This window comes from Myodes glareolus, chromosome 18 (genome assembly GCF_982192425.1).
Source record: "Myodes glareolus chromosome 18, mMyoGla1.1, whole genome shotgun sequence".
Taxonomy (NCBI): domain Eukaryota; kingdom Metazoa; phylum Chordata; class Mammalia; order Rodentia; family Cricetidae; genus Myodes; species Myodes glareolus.
The window spans coordinates 34,614,101-34,637,375 of NC_142043.1; the positions used below are offsets into that span (position 1 = coordinate 34,614,101).

The window sequence follows — 23,275 nt, forward strand, 5'->3', positions numbered from 1 at the left end:
GTATTCTACACAAACTTTTTTGTGCTGCGAATACATAAAATCACAGCGTCACCCAAAAAACGACAAAGAAGGAGCAGTGAGATGGCTCAGCCAGCCAAGGCTTGCCATCAAGCCTGGCAATGTGAGTCTGATCCCCAGGACTCAGAGAGTGGAATCAGAGAACCAGGTCTATATGCACACATGGGACCCATGTACTGTCCCCATAATACACACACAAAATAAATCAACGCAATTAAACAGTCTAAAAGTGCATTGAAAGATTCTGGAAATCTTGATCAAATAAAAGTGGTACCTGACTACGACCATAATCCAAAGTGACAACAGACAAGTGTACACAGGCAATGAACCAACCCAGCACAGCAATTAACAGGAAATGAAGCCACTACTGCCTAAACTGGAAACCTGGTTAGACTATTTCATTCAACCAAATGTCATAGCTGAAGCATATGTTACATATTGTCATCTGTTTTTATCTTGCTTTTAAAGGCAGTCCACCACAGATGTTCTAAATGAAATCCCCACACAGAACAGAATTCAAGGTTCTGAAAAATTTATCAAGTCACCACAGTTAAGAATAATATAAATTATAATGTTTTCACAAAACTGTGAAACTATGAAACAAATTTCAATATTAAAGTCATCTTCTGTAAGGCATGACTGCACATGCCTTTGATCTGCCCCCAATAGAGGCAGGCGGATCTCTGTGTGATTGAGAGTAGCATGGTCTACACAGAGAACTCCAGGCCAAGCAGGGCTACAAAGTGAGACCCTCCTCAAAAAAATCAGTAACAGCAAACAATTTCCTGTTCGCTGACAGAATGTATTTCTGCTGTGTGTTTTTAAAGTCTAAGGTTTCTCCTAGCATTAGAGAATAACCCTGGTCACTCTAATTTAAATGACTAACTTTATTATAAATAAAACGGATTTTCTCCACTGTAAACCACATATATAGAGAGCCACAATTCAGATAGTAATGAGAAAGACACAAGGAATGCAAGGAGGCATCTGTCAACAAGAACTTACATACCTTAATTTTCCAAAAAGAAACCCCTGAACTTCATCAATAGGATCATTCTCACCAATGACTGTGGTATTCACCTCAGTTCCTATAAGGACACAGTAAAGACATGTCTAGTGGCTTGGAATAGAAATAAAATATTAACTTTACAAAGTCTGAATGTTAAAAAGAAATGTCAAATGCTTCAATTAACAATTCGCTGTAGGCTTTTAAGCCAACAGTGTTTTAATATTTCTTCTGTTTCTGTAAAAAATAAGGATGTGTTTTCTCGCTTTAGAAAAATTTACAATAAAAATTTCAAAATAGATTTAAATATGACAAAAGACTTTTCACAGTTAAATTATGAAGAATTTAAAGTTAAAAAATCCTAAATATAGTCACTTTCCATTTGTTCTACTGTTCAGATCAATCACTTTTAGTGTTGAAAACGAGCTTAGCAGATACACTCAGCACACACCAGAATCTGGAGCTGCAGCCGGAGGACCAAGTTCAGGACTTGCCTGAATAATTAATCTATTGTGCTTGGATAACTTAGTGAAAACCTGTCTCAATAAGAAGCGAACAAAACATTAAAAAGAACTGTGGCTGGAGCTCAGTGGTAATGAGTCCCTGTGTAGTATACACAAGACTCTGAGTTCATACCACATGCTGCAAACGATATAATAAAGGTGAATTTCAAAGAAAAAAAGCAGCAAGTAAAACTTATGGTTGAAAAACTTAATTCAGGGTTGGGTGTGATGTACACACCTTTAGTCACAGCGCTTGGGAAGCACAGGCAGGAAGATCTCTGTGAGGGCGAGGCCAGCCTGGTTTACAAAGCAAGTTCCAGGACGAGCTCCAAAGCTAAAGAGAAAACTTGTCTGGGGGACAAGTAAATAAGAAAAGAAAAAATTAATTCAAAACTACACAGTATTATACAGGAAGAACTCAGAGTAAACTGCTCCAAGAAAAAAGTATAATAAAAACATAAAATTAGGGGTCTGGAGAGATGGCTCAGAGGTTAAGGGCATTGCCTACTCTTCCAAAGGTCCTGAGTTCAATTCCCAGCAACCACATGATGGCTCACAACCATCTGTAATGGGGTCTGGTGCCCTCTTCTGGCCAGCAGACATACACACAGACAGAATAATGTATACATAATAAATAAATAAAATATTCAAAAAAACCATGAAATTATTCATTAAGCCCACAATATTCAAATTTCCATACTGAAATCACACATTAACGCCTATTTGTGATGCATATAACATCAACAGCACTGATACTGCTTACTAAATCATTTCATACAAAAGAAAAACTCCACTAAATTTTTGAGCTTCTTATTTTTTGTTTAATCCTTGCTTTTATTGTTTTGGGGTCACGGACTTGCTACAAAGGCAAGGCAGGACTTGAACTACAATCCCCCTGCTTCAGTGCTAAGATTGTAAGCAGGTACAATTCCAGCCCAAATTCATGAATTATATTTCTTACTTCTCTCCCCCCACCCCAAATACTTGAAAAACAAGCTATCATTGCCTATATATTACAGAGTACAAAAATTAGGACTTAGAAAATCTGCTGAAGGTCATCCACTCAGATGTAACAGACTCGAGATGCAAACACAGGCTCGTCACATTCCAAAACCTATTCTTTTTCGATAGGGGAGGCAAGAGAACACATTGGTCTTATTTTACAAATTCACCTTTCACCTGAGTATCATCCTTGGCCTTGTACTCCGTGCTCTTAATTGCCAATTCCACACCATAGCCAGAAAGGTAAACAGGCTCCTTCTTGGGATTCTGCAAACAGAGCAAGAATTCCACCATCACCACCTGGCTCACTATGAGGCCCAGCAGTCCCTTCCTTGCTAGCATGCCTACTGGTGGCGTGCCTGCTTAGGTCATGTTTAAGCAGCCACACTGGTGAGACTTCATGGAAGAGCCCACCAATTGGTTATCTACAGGGCCAGCCCTGAAACATACATGTACAAATGACATTACGTGGACTGAGCAGGTTGTAGATGTGCATGAGTGTTTATATACATTTGGAGATTTGAATGAAACCAAGGTGGGGTACATGTGAGGGGGAAAAAGAGAGAGAATGATGTAATAATTGTATTATAATAAAAAAACTAAAAAAAATTTAGAAATCAACATACAAAGTTATTAACTATGTATTCAGAGAGTTCAGTGAAAATCAACAGTAATAAAAGTACTTGCCTATCATGAAAACATTCATCCTATTTACAAATAAATCAATCTAGAATTTGTTTCCTTCTTTAAAAAAATCCTAGACTCCTTTATATTTGGAATCATGTTACAACTATGGGAATGAGAGGTAGAAACAAAACTAAGGATATATGAAAAGCCTTACAGAAACCCACTACTCTAAAGTTAGTTAAAAAGTATGTTTCGTGAAGCTGCAGAGCTGGCTCGGTAGTTAAGAGCACTAGTTGTTCTTGCAGAGGGCTTGGTTCAGTTCTCAGCACCCACATGTAACAGACTATAACTCCAGTTTCAGGGGACTTGACATTCTCTTCCACATTCTGGAAGTACCAGGCACATGTATAGTATACAAACTGCACACACACGTGTGTGTGTGTGTACTATATATATATATATATATATGTATATATATATATATATATTACTCACGCATTCACAAAAAATAAAAATACAATAGTAAGTATTAAAAACATTTATGTATCTCTTAAATGGAGGTATCCTGCATGGGTGGACAATGCTGCTCCAGGAAGACACTGGTTATTAAATAAAAATCCTTGTGCCAGGCATGGGATACCTCTCTATGTGTTATTCCTCAGGGTGGCCCCAGAGGCCCCCTAAACAATATAAGCTACTGCCACTGCTTTTGGTTGCCTACTGTAACTAGGTGTAAAACCCTATTGTTAAAGACACCAGACAGGGTTGCAGGACATAGAAAAAATTAATTCTGGAACTGACCAGTAAGCTTCCTTGCTGCTGGCTAGATCTCACAGTGCTGGAAGGTGCTATGGAGGTCACTAGGGAAGAAAAGACATCAATGGTCTTAGCCGGCGCTAGAGCCTACATGCTACAATACTGACTGCCAGGCAAGACATACCCACTGGTACAATAACAGCAAGAGAGTTATGGGGGCAATCTATTGCTTTCTCATTAGACTCAAAATGCTTACACCACAGGCGAGAATGAATCCCTGCAAACCTGGTCAAAATTCAATGGCTGGGCATGTCATAGCCCTAAGGAGGAACCTAATATTGTTGTTTTGCTTAATGGTCATATCAAACTGACTTCTACACATTTATGTTTCTACCCAAAGATTATGCTGCTCTCAACTGTGGTCAAAAGCTTCTTTTTCCAGTAGACATTGGGTAATAACAGAGATTCATCACTACTTAAAAGTGCTGAGAATAAGTGACTGTGAGTGCCTGGCCTTAAGACATCTGCATCAACTCCCCTCCCCAAGGCTCGGGAAGGGAAGGTTCTCTGGCCATGACACAGCTGCTGCACTCTTGACCACACAGGAGCTGCGGCTAACTACAGAAGATCTGCCCAAGATCAAGACAGTCACGACTTCAGCATGGGTGCTAAGGAGCTACTGTTGTTGATGGCTGTTGGCAAAGAGTTACTTTCCTTTGGAAGTACAGCCACTGGTAGGTTTCCCACGCTCCAGTGCATGGCCCAAGAACCACGCACATATGAAGAGCACTTGGGAGCCATGTGGCCTAGTTTTGGCCCAGTGTATGAGTGCTTGTTCAATGGGTCTCCAGATGACTTTGAGACAGCTCAAATACTGATAGGACCACGCAGCCTGCATGCTCTCCTCTCTTATAATATTGATGATCTCTTGGCAGTACTGTCATTTTGTCATGCAAGGGACAGATGTGATCACTCCTGGAAACTCCACTTTTTCTGTAGCTGTCACTCCAGCCCCCGGGAGCTGTTCTGACTCAGTGCTGACAGGATCGGAGGCAGATCATCCCTATTTCTGTAAATGTATTTTGAATGAGATTGTTGTTCTTGAAAATGTTTGCCTATGTCAATCGCCTATTAGTTTTGTAAAGATAGGATGTACCTGGCTTGATATTTGGTCAAACTAACAAAATGTTAAGTGCTGTTTTTGCTGTAAAAATATTTTAACGTAAAAGGGCGAAAAAAACATATTTGACATATTTGTTTTTGCCAGAGGTTAACATTGGAAGATGGGGAAAACTTGTTTGCTTGTATGGAAAAATATGCTTGTTTTCGATGTATAAATATTCAGAGCCAGTCACTTGTGTTAAACTCATCTGATGGTCAGACTCCTTCAGGCCAACAACCTTTCCCCATCTCAGGTCCTAAACCCAGGCTGTGGCAAACACTAACTGGACTTAGTGGGTTATTTAAACAAAAACAAAACAAAAGGAGGAGGAAGACATGAGGATAGGAGGGAGGTGTTTGGTGGGGAGTTGGAGAAGTAGATGGATGTTATGATCAAAATATATTGTTTACATAAATGAAGTTCTTAGAGTTAAAAAAATCCATTCCAAAACCTATATAACAAAGAGAAACCTAGTTGAGACGATGTATGTGTGGGTTTCTTTACTGTATCTGAATGTTCCTGGTGGGGGCTGGAGAGATGGCTCAGCAGTTAAAAAGCACTGGCTGTTGTGGAATAATCCTTTTATACACTGTGCCAAGGCACCTTCTGATTCGTTTAATAAAGAGCTGAATACCAGTAGCTAGGCAGGAAGAGATTAGGCAGGACTTCTGGGCAGAGAGGGGAGATGAATCTAGGTACAAGGGAGATGCCAGAAAACACAGAGAAGAAATAGGAGGTACAAGATGGAAGAGAGGTAAAAAGCACGAGGCACAACATAGGTTCATTTAAATGGGTTAACTGAAATTATAAGAGCTAGTGGGACAAGCCTAAGTTATTGGTGAGGTTGAGCTTACCAAATGCCACACCCTCACTATGGGAAAATAACATCAGTATCACACAGAGATCCACAGGAGTAAAGCAAAACTCTTTTTTATTTTTACTTATTTTTTTTTTTTTGTAAAAAAGGGTGTGCCAGAACCCAAACCATGGCTAAAGACCATGAAGGGCCAAGATGGCCTTGTCTGTGGTCCCTAACACAGCGGAGTCTCTTCTCCTTGTAGGAGCCTCTTCTTCACAACATAAAGCAAAAGGGGAAGGACGACGCTCGGGGAATGTGGGGTCTTGGCAGCTAACTATCTTTAATAGAGAAAAAACATTTCTTCCGCTCATTACCAGGCTGACTGACCCTGGCCCTTTAGCTATCTTAATCCTTAATACCCACTACAGGATGAGGAAACAGGAACTGGGAGTAGTGAAAACTGGACTTTGACCGTGTGCGGTAGCACACACCTTGAATTCTAACAGAGGAATCAGGAGCTGTTCTGCATCAGCCTAGACTAGATTGCACTGATCTCAAAAACATCAAAGGACAAAAAACACTGGGTTGATAAATACATCTGACTCTACTCGGTCAAAGTTTCATTTACTGAACTATGATACACGAGCTTTAAAGACTTTCATATTTAAAATGTTCAATGATATAAATTTAACTTCATATTAATTCTACTTTATTCCACCTCTTTTGAAACCCTCTCTTTTCACCAAATAAAAAGATACCAAAAAGACTAAGGTCAAAGTTCAAAAACTATGTTAAAAAGAATGCCTCATCAACATTTACTTAGACAACTCTGGTTTTGAAACATTATCCAGTAGTTAAAAGCGTGCAACTATTCTGGGTATTGAATACCCAGAGGCTACGCTAATGTGGCCAGACTATATTCCCCCTTGCCCTCCAAGGTCACCAGCTCCCAGGGGACTATGGGACACCTCTTAAAATGGTCTGTATCTATGAGAACTTCCTATTCCCATGTTCAGGGAGACCATGGAGACCCATCCAGAACACTAACCAGTGTCCAATCTACAAAGAGGAGGGTCAATCCAAAGGAAAGATTTCCTCATTGCTTCCAGGCAATGCCATGGTGCAACAGACCTCTGATCTATGCTCACATCCACTAACTGGTAAAGAAGGAGCCAGCGGTTTCTCTCAAGCCCAAGTGCCCCAAGAACAAAATCCTCAACTTGCCAGTATAAAAAAGAAAAATAATAATTTCAGCCACCTGCATGTCTTAAATAGCGGGCAAGAAAATATAACCCCAAACTAAAGTGACAGGTGTGATTGTTTGCTGGGCTTTGTTACTGTCCAAAGAATCGCATGCCCCAGACAGTATACTTAAAACTATATGGGTTGTTATCTAGACTATGTCTCACGAATGATCTTCCTCTTGATTGAGGGAAAAAAAAAGCTGCCAAGATATAAGACCTCAGACCTTTCCTCAATTAAACACTGCAGGGCCTATCTGCAGCCAAGAGAGGCAAGACCAGTATTGTTCTAGCCTAAAATCATACAATGGTTAAATGTATTTTCTCTCTGGAAGATATCTGGGAGGGCCCTCACACTTTTTCTAGTCAACCTAACAACTTTCAAAGTACCTGAAAATCAACCCCGGTTTCATCACTGTGCAGTCAGTCTTGGAGGCCAAAGGAAAAATGAGAAGGAGCCCAGCAGACTGATGCTTTGTGCGCCGTCACGGGAGTCTAATGGGCTTTGATTTGGACATGTCCCTGCTTCTCCCTACCTAGGCTAAAACATCTCCCTCACATCTTTCAAGAGACCATTCAATGACTTCCTTTCCTCCCTACATCCTATAGTGGAGGGTTTTAGATAGGCCCTCTGGAGGGGTACCACAAAACTAACACACCTGACATTTTAAATTCAGCTGTAAGACACCAGATTGGTCATTGCCCCAATCACACGGCAGTCAGAGTTACCTCATTAGAAGTGTGGGCATGATAAGAACAACAGACAGAAATTAGTTGGACAGTTTACGGTAAAAGTTCTCAACGAAAAGCAGTCAGTTTCTCTCTTGGCCAAAAGCCAGAAACATCCTTGGGACTCTTGGCAGCCTCATCCTTGCCAGAGACTAGAAAGATCAAAAGAGTTTGAGAGGCTCTGACCTCTGATGTGGTTCCTAAATGATTCCTGGGTTACCTCTTGAGGTGTGGGGTATTAATGTTAACGTAATAAAGGCCTGTTAAGAAATATATTCCTCCTGGTCAAGAATATAGACTCTGGAATATAGCTGGAGCGATAGCTCAGTGATTAAGAGCACTCACTGGCTGTTCTGCCAGAGGTTCTGAGTTCAATTCCCAGCAACCAGAGGGTGGCTCATACCATCTTTAATAGGATCTGTTGTCTTTTTATGTCTAATGCCCTCTTATGTCATGCAGGCATACATGCAAATATACATAAAATACAAAAAAAATCTATAAAAAATACACACATACACAGAGAAAGAGACAGACAGACAGACAGACAGACAGACAGACAGACAGACAGATTCTCTAGCTTGGGTGAAGACTTAACACTCCAATGGGCCAGATCAATCCCCTGGCCAAAGGGCCACTGTTACAGGATATGTGTACACTGTATGAAGATGTATTGCTGTAATTGGTTTAATAAAAAGCTGAACGGCCAATAGCTAGGCAGGAGAGGGGAGAGAGAGGAACTCAGGGGGATGAGTCTAGACATGCAAGAGATGCCAGCAAGACACAGAGCAAGCTGGACATATAGAACGGAGGAGAGGTAAAAGCCACATGGCAGAATGTAGATTAATAGGAACAGGTTGGTTTAAGTCATAAGAGCTAGTTGAGAACAAGTCTAAGCTAAATGTCAAGCTCTCAGAATTAATAAGTCTCTTTGTCATTATTTGGGAGCTGGCAGTCCAAAGAAAGTCTGACAAGAAAGACCAACAACAGACCACTCTTGTACTTGGGGCCTAACTCAGACTTACTAGGTCAGCTATCACTAAAGGACCCCTTCCCTATAGAAGTTTCTTACTTTTAAGATATGATGAAAAAAGAATCAACACCTTCCTAATGAGTTTGAAAAACAGAATGTTTAAAATAAGAGGAGGGGGCTGGAGAGATGGCTCAGCAGTTAAGAGCATTGCCTGTTCTTCCAAAGGTCCTGAGTTCAATTCCCAGCAACCACATGGTGGCTCACAACCATCTGTAATGGAGTCTGATGCCCTCTTCTGGCCTGCAGGCAGACACACAGACAGAATATTGTATACATAATAAATAAATAAATAAATATTTAAAATAAAATAAAAGGAGGGACTTGTAAGAAACAGTAAATACTAGTCTTTTTTATCACACATTATAAAACTTGTAACTATAACAAAGAATTCAAGTATCTATCTTCCCCACCTCTTAAGACTTTTAGAGAAATGTTTTCATCCACCCCACTACCACCTCCAACCAGGTTTATACAAAAGCCCTGCTTTCCTGGAACTTAAGTGACTGAAATGGCTGACCTCTTAAAACTAGTCAACTGTGAAAGACTGTTAAACATAACTCCAGTCATTGGCGAAAAGATAGTCACAACATGTATTAGTATAAAAGGTCCATTTCCTGCCCCAATATGGTCACTCTTCTGCTTTTGTAAGGAGCACACTCTCTTTATCAAGAATCAAGATTTTCTTGACAATACACTTTAATATATATATATATTTATATATGAAAATGTGGAGGGTGAGGACAGACACCTACAAAAGAATCCAATTGTACATGTACACCCCCACAAACGCACATACTCAAATACACAGAGATTTTAATAATCAAGTCTAGCTAGGCCTGATGATACAGACCTGTGGTCACAGCTAGCAGAGAGGTTGAGGCAGGAGGACTGCAAGTTCCAAGTCTTCCTGGTGGAGTTCCAAAGCAGCCTAGAAAACTTAGCAAGACCCTGCTTCAAAACAGGTGTTGAGGGGGAGACCCTAGGGAATGTAGCACAGTAGTAGAGTGGTTACCTAGATATATGAGGTCATAGGTTCAATACTCACTAGCCTATTTCATATATTTGATGGCTATATCAAATTTTTGTACACAATCCTGGTTTGTTTGTTTGTTTGTTTGTTTGTTTTTTAAGATAGGATCTTGTTATGTAGCTCAGGATGGCCTTGAATTCACAGTAATACTGCTTTAGCCTTCCTGATGCTGAGAATGCAGACATGAGCCTTCATACCTAGTTCTATGCAGTCCATTTTAAAATAAAATGCAAACAAGTTTGACATTTTTTTCAGAAAGACAAGTCAACACACTGTCTATATGCAAATACAAGCTCTAATGAGGACAGAGGAAATGACTTAGCAGATAAAACCCTCGCCACCCAAGCATGAGACCAAAGCTCAGATCCCTAGCACCCAGACTGGTGTGACAGCCTGTCTGCAATTCTAATCTACAGAAAGCAAAACCAGGGAAACTCCGGAGCAAAGCTGACTGGCTATGCTAGCCCAATCAGTTCAAACGATAGACTCAGTGAATGGAGGAAACTGAATTCAACAAAGCAAGCAGTTATTCGATATCAACTTCAGACCTCCACATGAACATGATGCTCTCAAACACACATATGAACACACACACACACACACACAGGTATGCACACTGTACAAACATATTCTTAAAAAGAGAAAGTAAAAATTTAATTAAAAAGTGTCATGTGGTGGCACACACCTTTATCTCAGCACTTGGGAGTCAGAGACAGGTGAATCTCTGTGAGTTTGAGGCCAGCCTGGTCTAAATAGCGAGTTTCTAGACTAGTCAGAGCCACACAGTGAGACCCTATCTCAAACAAACAAACAAACAAACAATTAGAGAGGAAGGAAAGGAAGGGGAGAGGGACTGAGGCAGAGGAGGGGAGAGAGAACGACGGGTGAGAGAGCAGAGAGAGAGAGAGCCAATAAAAAAGTAGTTAGACTGAATTATTTCTTTAAGAGGGGGAAAAATATTAACTCATGTTCTACGGTCATTTTAAAGAAATTACTATTCAAGAAATTGTAAAATAAGTCAATACTTACAGATATATAATGTCTGAATACATAATTAATTTTGCCTTCATTGCTTTTTGATATAAGTTGGTGGTGAATATTATAAAATTCTTCATGGCCAATCTCAGAGTAGAAAATCACTACAGGACTTTCAGAATTCGATGAGGGGAATCTGTGATCTCCTTTGAACAACAAAGGCTTAGGTCTGGAAATAAACATTGAAAGCTTCAAATTTTCAATTAAAAAATTTTAACAAAAACCAGGACACTTTTGACAACAACTTTAAAAAAGCAAAGATTTGAAATATCTTAATATAAAGGGTATCACAGTCTTGATCAATCTGCACTTTAAATACTGTCAAGTATGATTTTATTCATTCATGATCATGAAAAATAAAAGTATACCAAAAGAATACTAATTATGAAATACCGACTTGGGTTAAATATTATTATCGATTCCTAAAAAAGAAGGGAAGGTGAGCCAGGACGCTTATCAAATCTCACAGCACTAAAGCTACAGGATATTTTCTTACCATGGAGTATTGACTGTAATTTTACCTGAAATTATAAGGGCAAATAAGATGAGCAACAGATATGACTTCTGAGTGTAATTTGTAAGCTACAGCATGTCTTCCTTCTCTGCCATCTTTGCTAGTGTGATCTTCCTACTAATGAATTCAGTTTTCCTCTTAATTTTTTAAGCTTTGCAAAATACAAACAAAAAAGCCAAAACCACCACATTTCTTAAGACTGGCATCAGGACATTGAAAGTTCTGCTCTACTGTGGCAGTTTGAGTGGAAAATGTTTCTTACAGGCTCGTGTATTTGGTCCCCAGCTGGTACTGTCTGAAGAGAAGTTATGAGAGTTTGGAACACAGAGGACACCACCACTGGGGATAGGCTTTAGAGTTATAGTCGTGACACACTCCAGTTCTTCTCTGTTCCCTGTGTGTGAATGAGATGTGATCCCTCGGCTCCTGTTCCTGCCACCATGCTTGCCATCCTATCATGATGGACATCTTAGCCTCCTGAGATTGTGCTGCTAGTTGTTGTTGTTGTTGCTGTGAACTTGACATAAGCTAGAGTTATTTGAAAAGGGGAACCTCAACTGAGAAAATGCCCCATCAGACTGGACTGTAGGCAAGTCTATAGAGCATTTTTTCCATTAATAATTGATGGAGAAGGGCCCAGCCTTCTATGAGCAGTGTCACCCTTGGGTAGATGGCCTGAGTTATAAAAGAAAGCAGGCTGAGCAAGCTAGTACACAACGTTCTTACATGGTTTATGTCCCAGCTCCTGATCCCCCTGCCTTGTTTTCCCCTGATGATAAGATTTTAAGCTAAATAAACCTTTCCTTCCCAAAAATGTTTTTGGTCATGGTGTTTTATCACAGCAATAAAAAGTAAAGTAAGACAGAAATTTTATGCTAAAATAAATGCTTTATTAAGTTGCCTTTCATAATGGTATCTATTACAGCAAAAAAAGTAACCAACACACCTACCAATCCCTAGTATAATTATTCAACAGAAGGCAAACACATATGAAAAAATATGTTCTTTATAGTAGGAAAGTTCCAAAAATTGGAAACAACTTTTAAAACCAGCAGTAGGATATTTTTACATAGGACAATATGAAGATGCTAAAAATACTGAAGTATACCCACATGCACTAAATGGTGCATATAGAAAGATGCCACAATAAAAATAAACCTATGTACTTGTACAAATTTAAAACCATAAAAAAAGTCTACCAGAATACAACTAAAAGCAGTTCCAGCCTCTCAGAAGAAGAGGCATCACTCTTTACACAGGTCTGCATTATTGCTCAAACAAATCAAACAAAGTTTTGAAGGAACTAAAGTCACCAATTATGTTTCACCCAAAAACAGGAGTGTCAAATACTTCTAATTGTGAAACAAGAGAATACAAAGTAATGTGCTTCATTTTACAAAACTATTTTAAGTAACGGAGCTGATGTTCATGATTAGCTAGTAGCCATATCCTAATATGTATATAGATTAGGTAAGAAAATCAGAGGAACCAGGCATATATCATGTTTATAACCCTAACACTTGGGAGGCCAAGGTAGGAAGTTTGTAAGTTCAAGACCAGACTGGGCTATAAATCAATACCTTTTCTCAACAAACAGACAGACAGACAAAAATCAGCCAGGAATGAGGACATAGGCCTTTAATCCCAGCACCCCAGAGCAAAGGGAAGCCAATCTTTGTGAGTTTTGAGGCCATCCTGGTCTATATTTCAAGTTCTAGGCTAGGCAGTACTATATACTGAGACTCTATCTAAAACAAACAAGAAAGAAAACTAGCAAAACTCAACTAAACTCAGAGGGTACACATAAAAGAAAGGCTTGGAACATGAACATGAACCACATCGAAATGAAGAAATAAAACCTACCTGTCAGGTGCAGTTAGTAGAAGGGTATCCAGAGTATCAAAATCACAGGTCTGCTTCCCATGTACTGAAAAGAATGACTTACATCCTTCCGGTGGAGGCTCATCAACTGCTATCTGTCAGGGAAGAGAAAATATATATTTCTACTCAAAGATCATGTAGAATCTATGTTTTAATGAATATGTCACTAAATGATAATCCACCATCAATAAAAGCAAAAACTACCATCTGCTGACATCCACCACGGGCCAAGAACACCCCTAGCCAGAACTCTGGCTAGTTATGATATTCAATTCCTCCTATCAGTCCAGGTCAGTATTAGTATTACAAATCTACAAAATAAATTACATCAGATGATTATCAAAAGATATCTAGGAATTTAGGGTGTACCTTCAAAAAACCCTTAGCTCAAAATGGCAGGAGACTTTGTGAGTGCATACACATATATGTACACATGATGAGGTCAGATGTTAACATGACGAGTCTTTTCTAGATAACTCTTCACGGTTATTTCTTGAGACAAGTTCTTTAATTAAACCTGAAGCTCACCAATGCAGCTAGGAAGGATAGATGGTGAACGTCAGGGAGCTCCCTATTTGTTCCTCCACTGCAAACCTTGGGGTTACAAGTGTATACTATCATACCCAGATGTAAAGGCATTTTGCCAACTAAGTCATCTCTTCAGCCCCCCAAAATGTCAAATGACCACCTAAGCTCAAGGATCTCCATGGTGGACAACTACACAGTGGAAGAAGACTATTACTGCTGTCCTCTGACGCCACAGTATACCATGGCATATGCATATACACACTAAATAAATAAAAATGTAATAAAAATTTTAGATGTCAATTGTTAAAAGAGTGTTGTGCTTGACACTGAGTGCTGAGAAATGCCAGGAAGATAGAAAGCGGCCAAGAGAAGGGAGGTGAGACAGTATAACAAATCAGAGATGAAGGGAAGGTGTTGAAATACTGGCAATAGAAAGGTCTATGCCGGTGAGTGGGTAGGAAAATAGGGAGAAGAGGGTGAAAGAAGAAAGGGGTAATCAAAACTAAGGAAATATATAATAAGCCATGTGGAAACCTATGAACATACAAGCTTATTTATAAACTATAACTTTTTAAAAGAGTCAGAATGGAGTAGTCCTTCATGGATAGAGCTTCTACTGGAAGTCTTGAGTTATTAAACAAAAATTCCAGTTCTGGATGTGGGCTACCTCCCTATGAGTTACTGACCAGAGAACAACCCTTCCCTCCAAACAATATGGACGATTACCATTGTTCTTGGCCCCACCCAATCTTGATAGCAACATTCTATTATTGCTGGGGCTGGAGAGATGGCTCAGTAGTTAAGAATTCATACTGTTCTTGCAGAGGAACCAAATTTAATTCCTAGCATCTACATCAAACAGCTCACAATCACCTGTAACTCCAGCTCCAGGGAAATTTGACAACTCTGGCCACCATGGAAACCTACATTCATGTGTACCAGGTACATAATTTAAAATTACCTAAAAAAAGAAAATCCTATTTCTAGAGGTATCACAGAGTTTGATCACAGGACATACACAATCAAACTGGAGCTAAGCTAGAAGCTTTCTCCCTACAGGTTAGCCTTCATAGTGCTGGAATATACTATTCAGACTGTCAAGAAGAAAAAGTTATCAACAGTCTTACTTAGATTTAAATTTTTGGGGCTACAATAATGACCTGCAAGGCAAGATGTGCCTGCTGACGGCATGGATATCATAAGTAGTCAACCACTTTCTGATTGCCTGGCTCTGAGACCCGCTCCATAGACTAAGGTAAACCTGGTCAAGAGCATATGAGATGGGGGTGGGAGGAAATCCTAGGAAACAACCCACTACTACTACCTTTGATTGTGGGAGGAAATCCTAGGAAACAACCCACTACTACTACCTTTGATTGTGTCATCAGAGGGCTTTCTACATACTCGTTCATGTTTATACCCACAAAATAGTGGTGTGGCCAAGCCTTCTCTGGAGAAGCTTTTGACTGCAGTGAAATAGCAGTTTCCACAGTTATGAAATCATATCTGGCCAAAGTGCCAAGAACAAGTGATGTCAGAGGATCAACCCTAAATGGAACAGCAACTATCATTTCCTCCAAAGATCAAAGAATACTACATAGCACGGGGAGATATGCAGGGGAAAGACATCTTCTGAACATACAGCAGCTTCACTCAAACTCACTGCAGCTGTGGTTACCTGCATAATCTATACAAGATCAGGTCCTTTACAATGCATCATGGACAGAAGAAGAGCCTCCCCCGTCCCCCTACTCCCAGGACTATTGCCAGTTAAAGGTTGCTGGCAGAGGGGGGTGACATTTTCTTTAATGATGTAGCTACTGTGAAGTTGCTCTGCTCCAGTAAAGAACCTCCTGCCTATGCTCTGGGAAGAAGGTCTAATTAAACACAGCGGGCCACACTCAAAATAAAAATATGGAATTAGAGAAATTTGTTAAGGAGTATTACACATCAAGAAGGAAGATAAAAAGGGGGAATGGAGGCTTAAAAAAAAAAGACTAAATTCTGTGGAGATGTTTTGTTTGTGATCTAACAAATACAGCTTGTCTGAGGATCAGAGTGCAGAGCTAACCCACTAGTTAGTCATAGTGGCCAGGCAGTTGTGGCGCACACCAGAGGCAGATGGATCTCTGTGAGTTCAAGGCTAGTCTGGGCTACATAAGATTGATCCAGTCTAAAAGAGAGGGAGCCAGGCAGAGGTGACTCACACCTTTAACCCTAGTACTTGAAAGTGGCATGCCTTTAATCCTAACACTAGGGAGGTAGAAGCAGAAAGGGATATGGCTGGGTGGAGAGGAATGTAAGATGGAAAGAGACAGGAGCTCAATGTATTCAGTCTGAGAACTCAAGAGTCAAGATACCGCATTCAGGCTGAGAATTGTACAGGTAAGAACTGGTGGCTGGCTGCTGTGCTTCTCTGATCTTTCAGCTTTCACCCCAACATCTGACTCCAGGTTTTTATTATTAAGACCAATTAGAATTCACGCTACAAAATTCACTATAAATGTATGAAACTGGGGCTGGAGAGATGTCTCAGAGGTTAAGAGCACTTTCTCTTACAGAGGGCCCAGGTTCAATTCCCAGCACCCACATGGCAGCTCACAACTAACTGTAAATTCAAGATCTGACCTTACACAGACATACATGCAGGCAAAGCACCAATATGAATAAAATAAAAATAAATTATATTTTTAAAAAAGTGCAGGAGGAGGGAGCTAGAGAGATGGCTCTGGGCTAAAAGCATCCTTGCAGAGGATCTGAGGATGGCTCCCAGAAGGCACATGCACACATTATTTAAAAATAAAAGTAATTTTTTTTTTAGATACAAAAGAACAAGAAGAAAATCTCAGTAACATACTAGTGTACTTCCTTAGAGAAGAGGGAGCTAAGTCATCACACATCAAAATTAATCTAAATCTCTACAGGGCTGAGTACTGGCTCAGTGAGGGAAGCATGAGGGCTAGGGTTCAGATGCCCAGAACCCACCGAACAGCATGTGGACACAGTGAGCCCCATGTGGGAGAGGTGGGGACAGGAGAGCCCCAGAACAAGTAGCCAGTCCGATGAACCAAAATAGCCAGCTCCAAGTTCAGGAGGTGTGATTTAAGGAAGACTCACAACATCTACCTCAGACACATACTCACTCACACATATAGGAGCAAAAGTCTCTATTTCAAAGCCCATACTAAGCTAAGTAATTATTAAAAAAAATAAAAATAAAAAAGGACCAGAAACAGCATCTGTATATGCCAGCTCCATATAAAGGAGACATTATTTTAGGCACAGATAACATCCGCATCAGCCCAAATTTGCAGTCAAGTGCCACATGTGGCTTCTGAACACTTGAAATGTGACTAGTGAAATTGAGGAAGTAAAGTTTGTGTGTAACTCTATTTATATCGAAATAGCCTCACCTCTTCAAGAGATAAACAGCCTCTTCAAGAGTATTGCTCCACTCAATAAAACATGTCATAAATATACAGCCAGAGTAAAGATAAAAAATGCAATCTATAGCCTGGCGGTGGTGGTGTCTTTAATTTCAGCACTTAGAAGGCAGAGGTAAAGGGATCTCTTGAGTTCAAGGCCAGCCTGGTCTACAAAAATAAAAAAAAAAAAAAAAAAAAAAAAAAACAACCCTGACTCAAACAAACAAAGCAATCTATGAGTTGGAAAGATGGTTCACTGGCTAAGAGAACTTACTGCTCTTGCAGAAGACCCAGGTTTGGTACCCAGCACCCATACCAAATGGCTCACATGCCTGTCACTCCGGTTCAAGGCATACGATACCTTCTGCTGGACTCCACAGCCACTTGTACCCACAAGCACATTACAACCCGCATCTTTAAAATTTTTCTTTTTCTTAATGCAACCTATTAGCCAGACCTATAATCCCAGTTTGTTTGTTTGTTTGTTTGTTTTTGAGTGGTTGTGGGCAGAGAATAACAAGTTCAAGGCCAGCCTGGACAACATAGTGAGTATAAGGCTAGCCTAAGCAACTCAGTAAATTAAAAAAGCTGGGGATACATCTCAGTGCTATAGCATCTTCCTAGAATGAACAACAACTTCGGTTCTGTTTCCCTTATCAAAAAAAGAAAGAGAAAATGGGTTATAATTAATATACTAAAGGAAAAAATGCAAATCCATCATATTTTGCAATGAGTTCTTGTGTTTGACAACAGAGAACACAGAAAAAACAACAACAAAGACTAGAAACCAGATACGGTGGTGGAAGCCTGTTATACCATCACTTGGGTGGCTGAGGCAGGACATCTAGAGTTCCAAGATGGTTTGGCTACATAACTGAACCTATGTTTCAAAAGAAAAAAGAAAACAAAGAAAAAAGGGAAAGAAATAGAAGAACCAAAATGTGAGACCACAACTCACCCATCAGTGTCCAATATAAAAATAAGGAACTGTTGAGGAATATATAGAGAATTTAGAACCCTTGTACATTATGAGTGGGAAGTAAAAATGGGGCAGTCACTGTATAAAACAGCTCAGTGCTTCACTAAAATTATAAATACAGGGGCCTAGGGATGTAGTTCAACCAGAGTATCTGCTTACATGTGCAAAGTTCTGGGTTTAATCCCTAACAATAAAAGGTTAAACACAGAATTGCCATATGATCCATGAATCACACTTACATACAAAGGCAAAAGAACTGAAACAGAAACCCAACCAGACACACAGATGCCAGTTCTCTACAGTTGGGCTATTGATACGAGCCAAGTGGTAGAAGCAACCCAACTGTCAGCTAGGAAAAGAATGAATAAACAGAACATGATATACACACACAATGGAATATTAGTAAGCAAAAAATAAAAGTGAGAACCTAGTACATGCTACACATGGATGGATATTAATAATTGTCCTTCATAAAACAAACAGGAAAGGGCAAACATTGTAAGATTGCACTCATATGAGAGGTACCTACAATGGGTACAATCAGAGAGGTAAAAAGCAGAATTCTGGTTCCTAAGGGTGGTAAGGGAAAAAGGGAAATAAAGAGAATTAACATTCTGTAGAGTTCTGTATGGAGATCCAGCTTCACAATACGAGAAAGCTCTGAAGTGCAAGCATGATGGAGGACACAAGGTAAATCCGCTAGAGAAGAGGAGGTGAGGCAGAAAGAGGCCAAGCTTAGTTGCAGCTGCACAGCCAACCAAGTTCAAGGCCATTGTATTAATTTTGCATTTCTATAAAAAACACCACAACCAAGGTAATTTATTTTAAAAAGTGCTTAATTAGGCTTATGGTTTCAGAGGGTTGGAACCCATATGGCAGAGCAAAGGCATGATTGGCACAACAGCTAAGAGTTCATACCTTGGTCCACAAGCAATAGACAGAGAGAACTAATGGGAAATGGTAGGAGTCTTAGGACACCTCAAAGTTCACCCCCGATGACACACTTCCTTCAATGAGGCTATAACCCCTACTCCCTCCCAAACACTTCTACCAACTGGGGATCAAATATTCAAACATATGAGCCTATGAGGGCCATTCTCATTCAAACTACTGCAGCCAGGATGGGCTACAAAAGACATCTTGTCTCAAAAATCCAAGAAAATTCTGAAGAAAAATAAATATACTTAAGATCATTGAACTGTATACTTAAAAACAACAGTTCAGATGATGTTGTCCAGGACTACCCTCCAAGTTAAACTGCCATTGTACAACATTCAACTGTGCCGCCTACAAAAGATCATCCCAGCTGTGCTTGTTGACTGTTTATAACCCATCATAAAGGTATGGGGAAGCTCCTAAGACTCTTACCTGAGTATTCAGCCATTCCTTACCACTTCTGTGTACAACTCTGCCCCAACTGCACATGACCTTGGGTAAGGCTAGTGTAGGGAAGGTTGGGGATAGAGGATTTCATCTATGTAGCTTGGGGAAGCCATCATCCCTTGCTGTTTAAGAATTTTCTATGTAGCCTTCTGAGGTAAAAGCACTCACAATTCTGTAGGTAATCTCTCACATGCTAGCCCAGACTACTATACCCAGAAAAACTATCAATCACAATCTATGAAAAAAGAAAAACATTCCACAATAAAACCAATTTTAAAGTAATTTTTATCTACCAACTCAGTTCTACAAAAGACACTAAAAGGAAAGGGTTAGTCTGAAGAGGTTAACCACACGCAAGAAGACACAAGAAATAAATATCCCAGAACAATAAATCAAGGGGTGGGGACATGGAATCAATAGATAAATGGAATCAATAAACATTCCTCATTTATAACTCTCAATATCATTGTATTGATACAAATTGATTATACAAGGTCCTCGTGCTCACTAGGGAAACCAGGAATGTTAAACACCAAGGTTGACTCTTCAAGGGAGATATACATAACCTGTTTTCCACACAGAAGGCTATGAATGAATATAATTAACAGCCTTGATTCCCCTAGACTCTTAAGTTTTTCCCAGTCATTCTCCCTAGATCTTTATCCTAAGCATTCTCAGTCAATAGAGCCCACCCTTCTGAGAGATGTCACATGTGCTTTAGCTTGGTACTCTACACTGTCTGTATAACCAAGACCACCCCAAATCCTCCCCTAAACCTGCAGGCTATAGAACCCATCTTTATGGTAGAGGTCACAAGTATTTTGCAGAGTTTTCAATATAGTCATGCCTTAAGTTTTATTGTGCACCATGGGATTGAGTTAACTGTCATTAGAAAACTTTTTTTTCCAAAATTGTATTGTGCTAAATTATGCCTAAAATAAACTCCCTGATGTCAAACTTAGAAGTTTAGCCTAAAACCAGACACTGGAGTCATACTGAATCAGATTTCCACGAATCATTACTCTACTGGCCCTCGTTTTTACAAATAACTCCACAATCAATGGTCTCAACTCTCCAATAAAAATATACAAAGTATAGACTGGATTAGAAAACAGGTTCCATCTTTTTGCTAAATCCAAGAAACATGCCTCACCATCAAGAATAGACATCAAGCCGGGTACATGCCTTTAATCCCAGCACTTGGATGGCAAAGGTAGGCAGATCTCTGAGTTTAAGGCCAGTCTGATCTATAGAGTGAGTTCCAGGAAAGCAAGGACTACACACCCTCTATCAGAAAAGAAAGAAGAAAAAAGGTTGGAAAGAAGGAGGGAGGGAGGGAGGGAGGGAAGGAAGGAAGGAAGGAAGGAAGGAAGGAAGGAAGGAAGGAAGGAAGGAAGGAAAGAAGGAAGGAAGGAGAAGAAAAGGAAAGGAAAAGAAAAAAAGAAAAGGAAAGGAAAGGAAAGGAAAAGAAAAAAAGAAAAGAAAAGAAAAGAAAAAGCCACATAACTTGGGGTAACTCCAATGAAGCAGTGAAAGACTTGTATAATAAAAACTTTAAGGGGGCTGGAGAGATGGCTCAGAGGTTAAGAGCATTGCCTGCTCTTCCAAAGGTCCTGAGTTCAATTCCCAGTAACCACATGGTGGCTCACAACCATCTGAAATGGGGTCTGGTGCCCTCTTCTGGCCTGCAGACATACACACAGACAGAATATTGTATAGGTAATAAATAAATAAATATTTTGACAAAAATAAATAAATAAATAAATAAAATAAAAACTTTAAGACACTGACAAGGGACACCATCAAATGAGAGCAAAGTGGCTGTCTACAGAATGAGAAAAAAATCTTTATCAAGTTTATCTGATAAAGGGTAGTATCTAGAATATATAAAGATCTTAAAAAAAAACTGAACATCAAAAAAAAAAAAAACCCAATTTTAAAATGGAATATAAAGCTAGCAAAGAGGCGCACACCTTTCATCCCAGCACTCAGGAGGCAGAGGCAGGTGGGTTTCTGTGAGTTCAAGGCCAGGGTGGTCTACACAGTGAGTTCCAGGACAGTCAGAGCCACAGAATGAGACCCTATCTTGAAAAAACATTAAAAAAAGGGGGGGGGAGGGAATATGGAACTAAACAATTGTCAAAAGATGAAACACAAACAGCCGAGAAACCTTTAAAAATGTTCAACATCCTTAGACATCAGGGAAAGATAAAATCTACTCTGAGATTACGGCCAGATGGCCAAGATCAATAAAACAAATGACAGCACATGCTGGTGAGGATGCAGATAAGGGGAACTTATCCTTTACTGGTAGAGTGCAACCTGGTATAGCCACTAAGGAAATCAGTGTGGTAGTTCTTCAGGAAGCTGGAAAACTACCTTGAGATCAAGCTGTACCACTCTTGGGAATATACCCAAAGGACTTTACATTCTAAGACATACTTGCTCATACATGTGCATTGCTGCTCTATTCATAATAGTCAGAAATTAAAAACAGCTTAGATGTCCATCAATTGATCACTGGATAATAAAAATATAGTACATTTACACACTGCAGTATCATTCAGCTGTTAAGAAAAATGAAATTATGAAATTTGCAGATAAATGGATGGAGCTAGAAGCAATTGTCCTGAGTGAGGTAACCCAGACTCCAAAAACAAAAAACAACAACAACAAAAATGCAGGTTTTCTCTTTTATGTTAGCATTCAAGCTTTAGGTATTTATGTTTCAATCCTAATAACCACAGAACTTAGGTAATCACTAAGGGACCTGCAGGAGATGCAGATCTTCTAAGGAAGAGGAAATAGAATACAGTGTTATAAAGAGATAAAGGGAAACTAGAATAGAGTTAAATGAGGAGAGGGCAAAGTAAAGGAGGAAATACAGGAAGGGACAACTAACACTACAGGTCTTTTGTAAAGCTCTATGCAAACCGACTATTATAAAAGCTCCTAAAATATATACATATATAAAAGAAATTTAAGTGAAGTCACTATATAATGAGAGAGACATGTGCCAACTAGACATCTTATGCCACCAAGTAAAACCTCCAGCGCCAGGAATGGGTTACATCTTAGTAAATTGCTGGCCATAGGAGTCCCATAGACATCCCCTACCAACATCACACCAAGGTTATTGGCTACTCTCCATAACCTGGAGTTAGGTTTTATTGCTAAAGACATGACTTACTTAGGTCATCAAACACGAAGAAATTGAACTAGGGAGCTTCACTCTTATGACTAGTGTTCATGGTACTGAAGGTACTTTGCATGCTACTGGAGAAGAAAATAAATCATCCATTTCACCCACCTACAAACCCCACAACCTTCAACAAAGAAATGTCTGCAAGATATACTGGTGTAATAATGAAAAGTGTTATGAGAATAACCAACCACTTTTTGATTGGATTTAAGGCTCACTTGATGAAATGGAACCCATACAAGACAATGCTGTAGTGGCCAGAACCTGAGACTAGATAGGTCACGGGCCTAGGGGAAAACATATTACAATTATTCCACTAAAGGAACATAGGAATAAAATTACTTCTCATGATGTACTGCTATAACCCTAGAGCAGAGCATCACCCACTCAGTCCTCATCAGAAGCTGCTTCCTGCAGCAGGTAAC

General features: G+C 39.6%; 1 protein-coding gene across 2 annotated transcripts in view; it reads right to left on the minus strand.

The window, feature by feature from the left end:
* The window catches only part of Uggt1 (UDP-glucose glycoprotein glucosyltransferase 1), a 128,151-nt gene that overhangs the window by 86,413 nt on the left and 18,463 nt on the right, over window positions 1-23,275 (minus strand). For both annotated transcript variants that reach the window (XM_048430379.3, XM_048430378.3), the window contains exons 5-8: window positions 13,316-13,428; window positions 10,933-11,107; window positions 2,700-2,796; window positions 1,028-1,106 (exon numbers count right to left, since the gene is read on the minus strand). In XM_048430379.3, coding sequence (XP_048286336.3) covers window positions 1,028-1,106; window positions 2,700-2,796; window positions 10,933-11,107; window positions 13,316-13,428 — 464 coding nt within the window. The remainder of the gene's footprint in view (window positions 1-1,027; window positions 1,107-2,699; window positions 2,797-10,932; window positions 11,108-13,315; window positions 13,429-23,275) is intronic.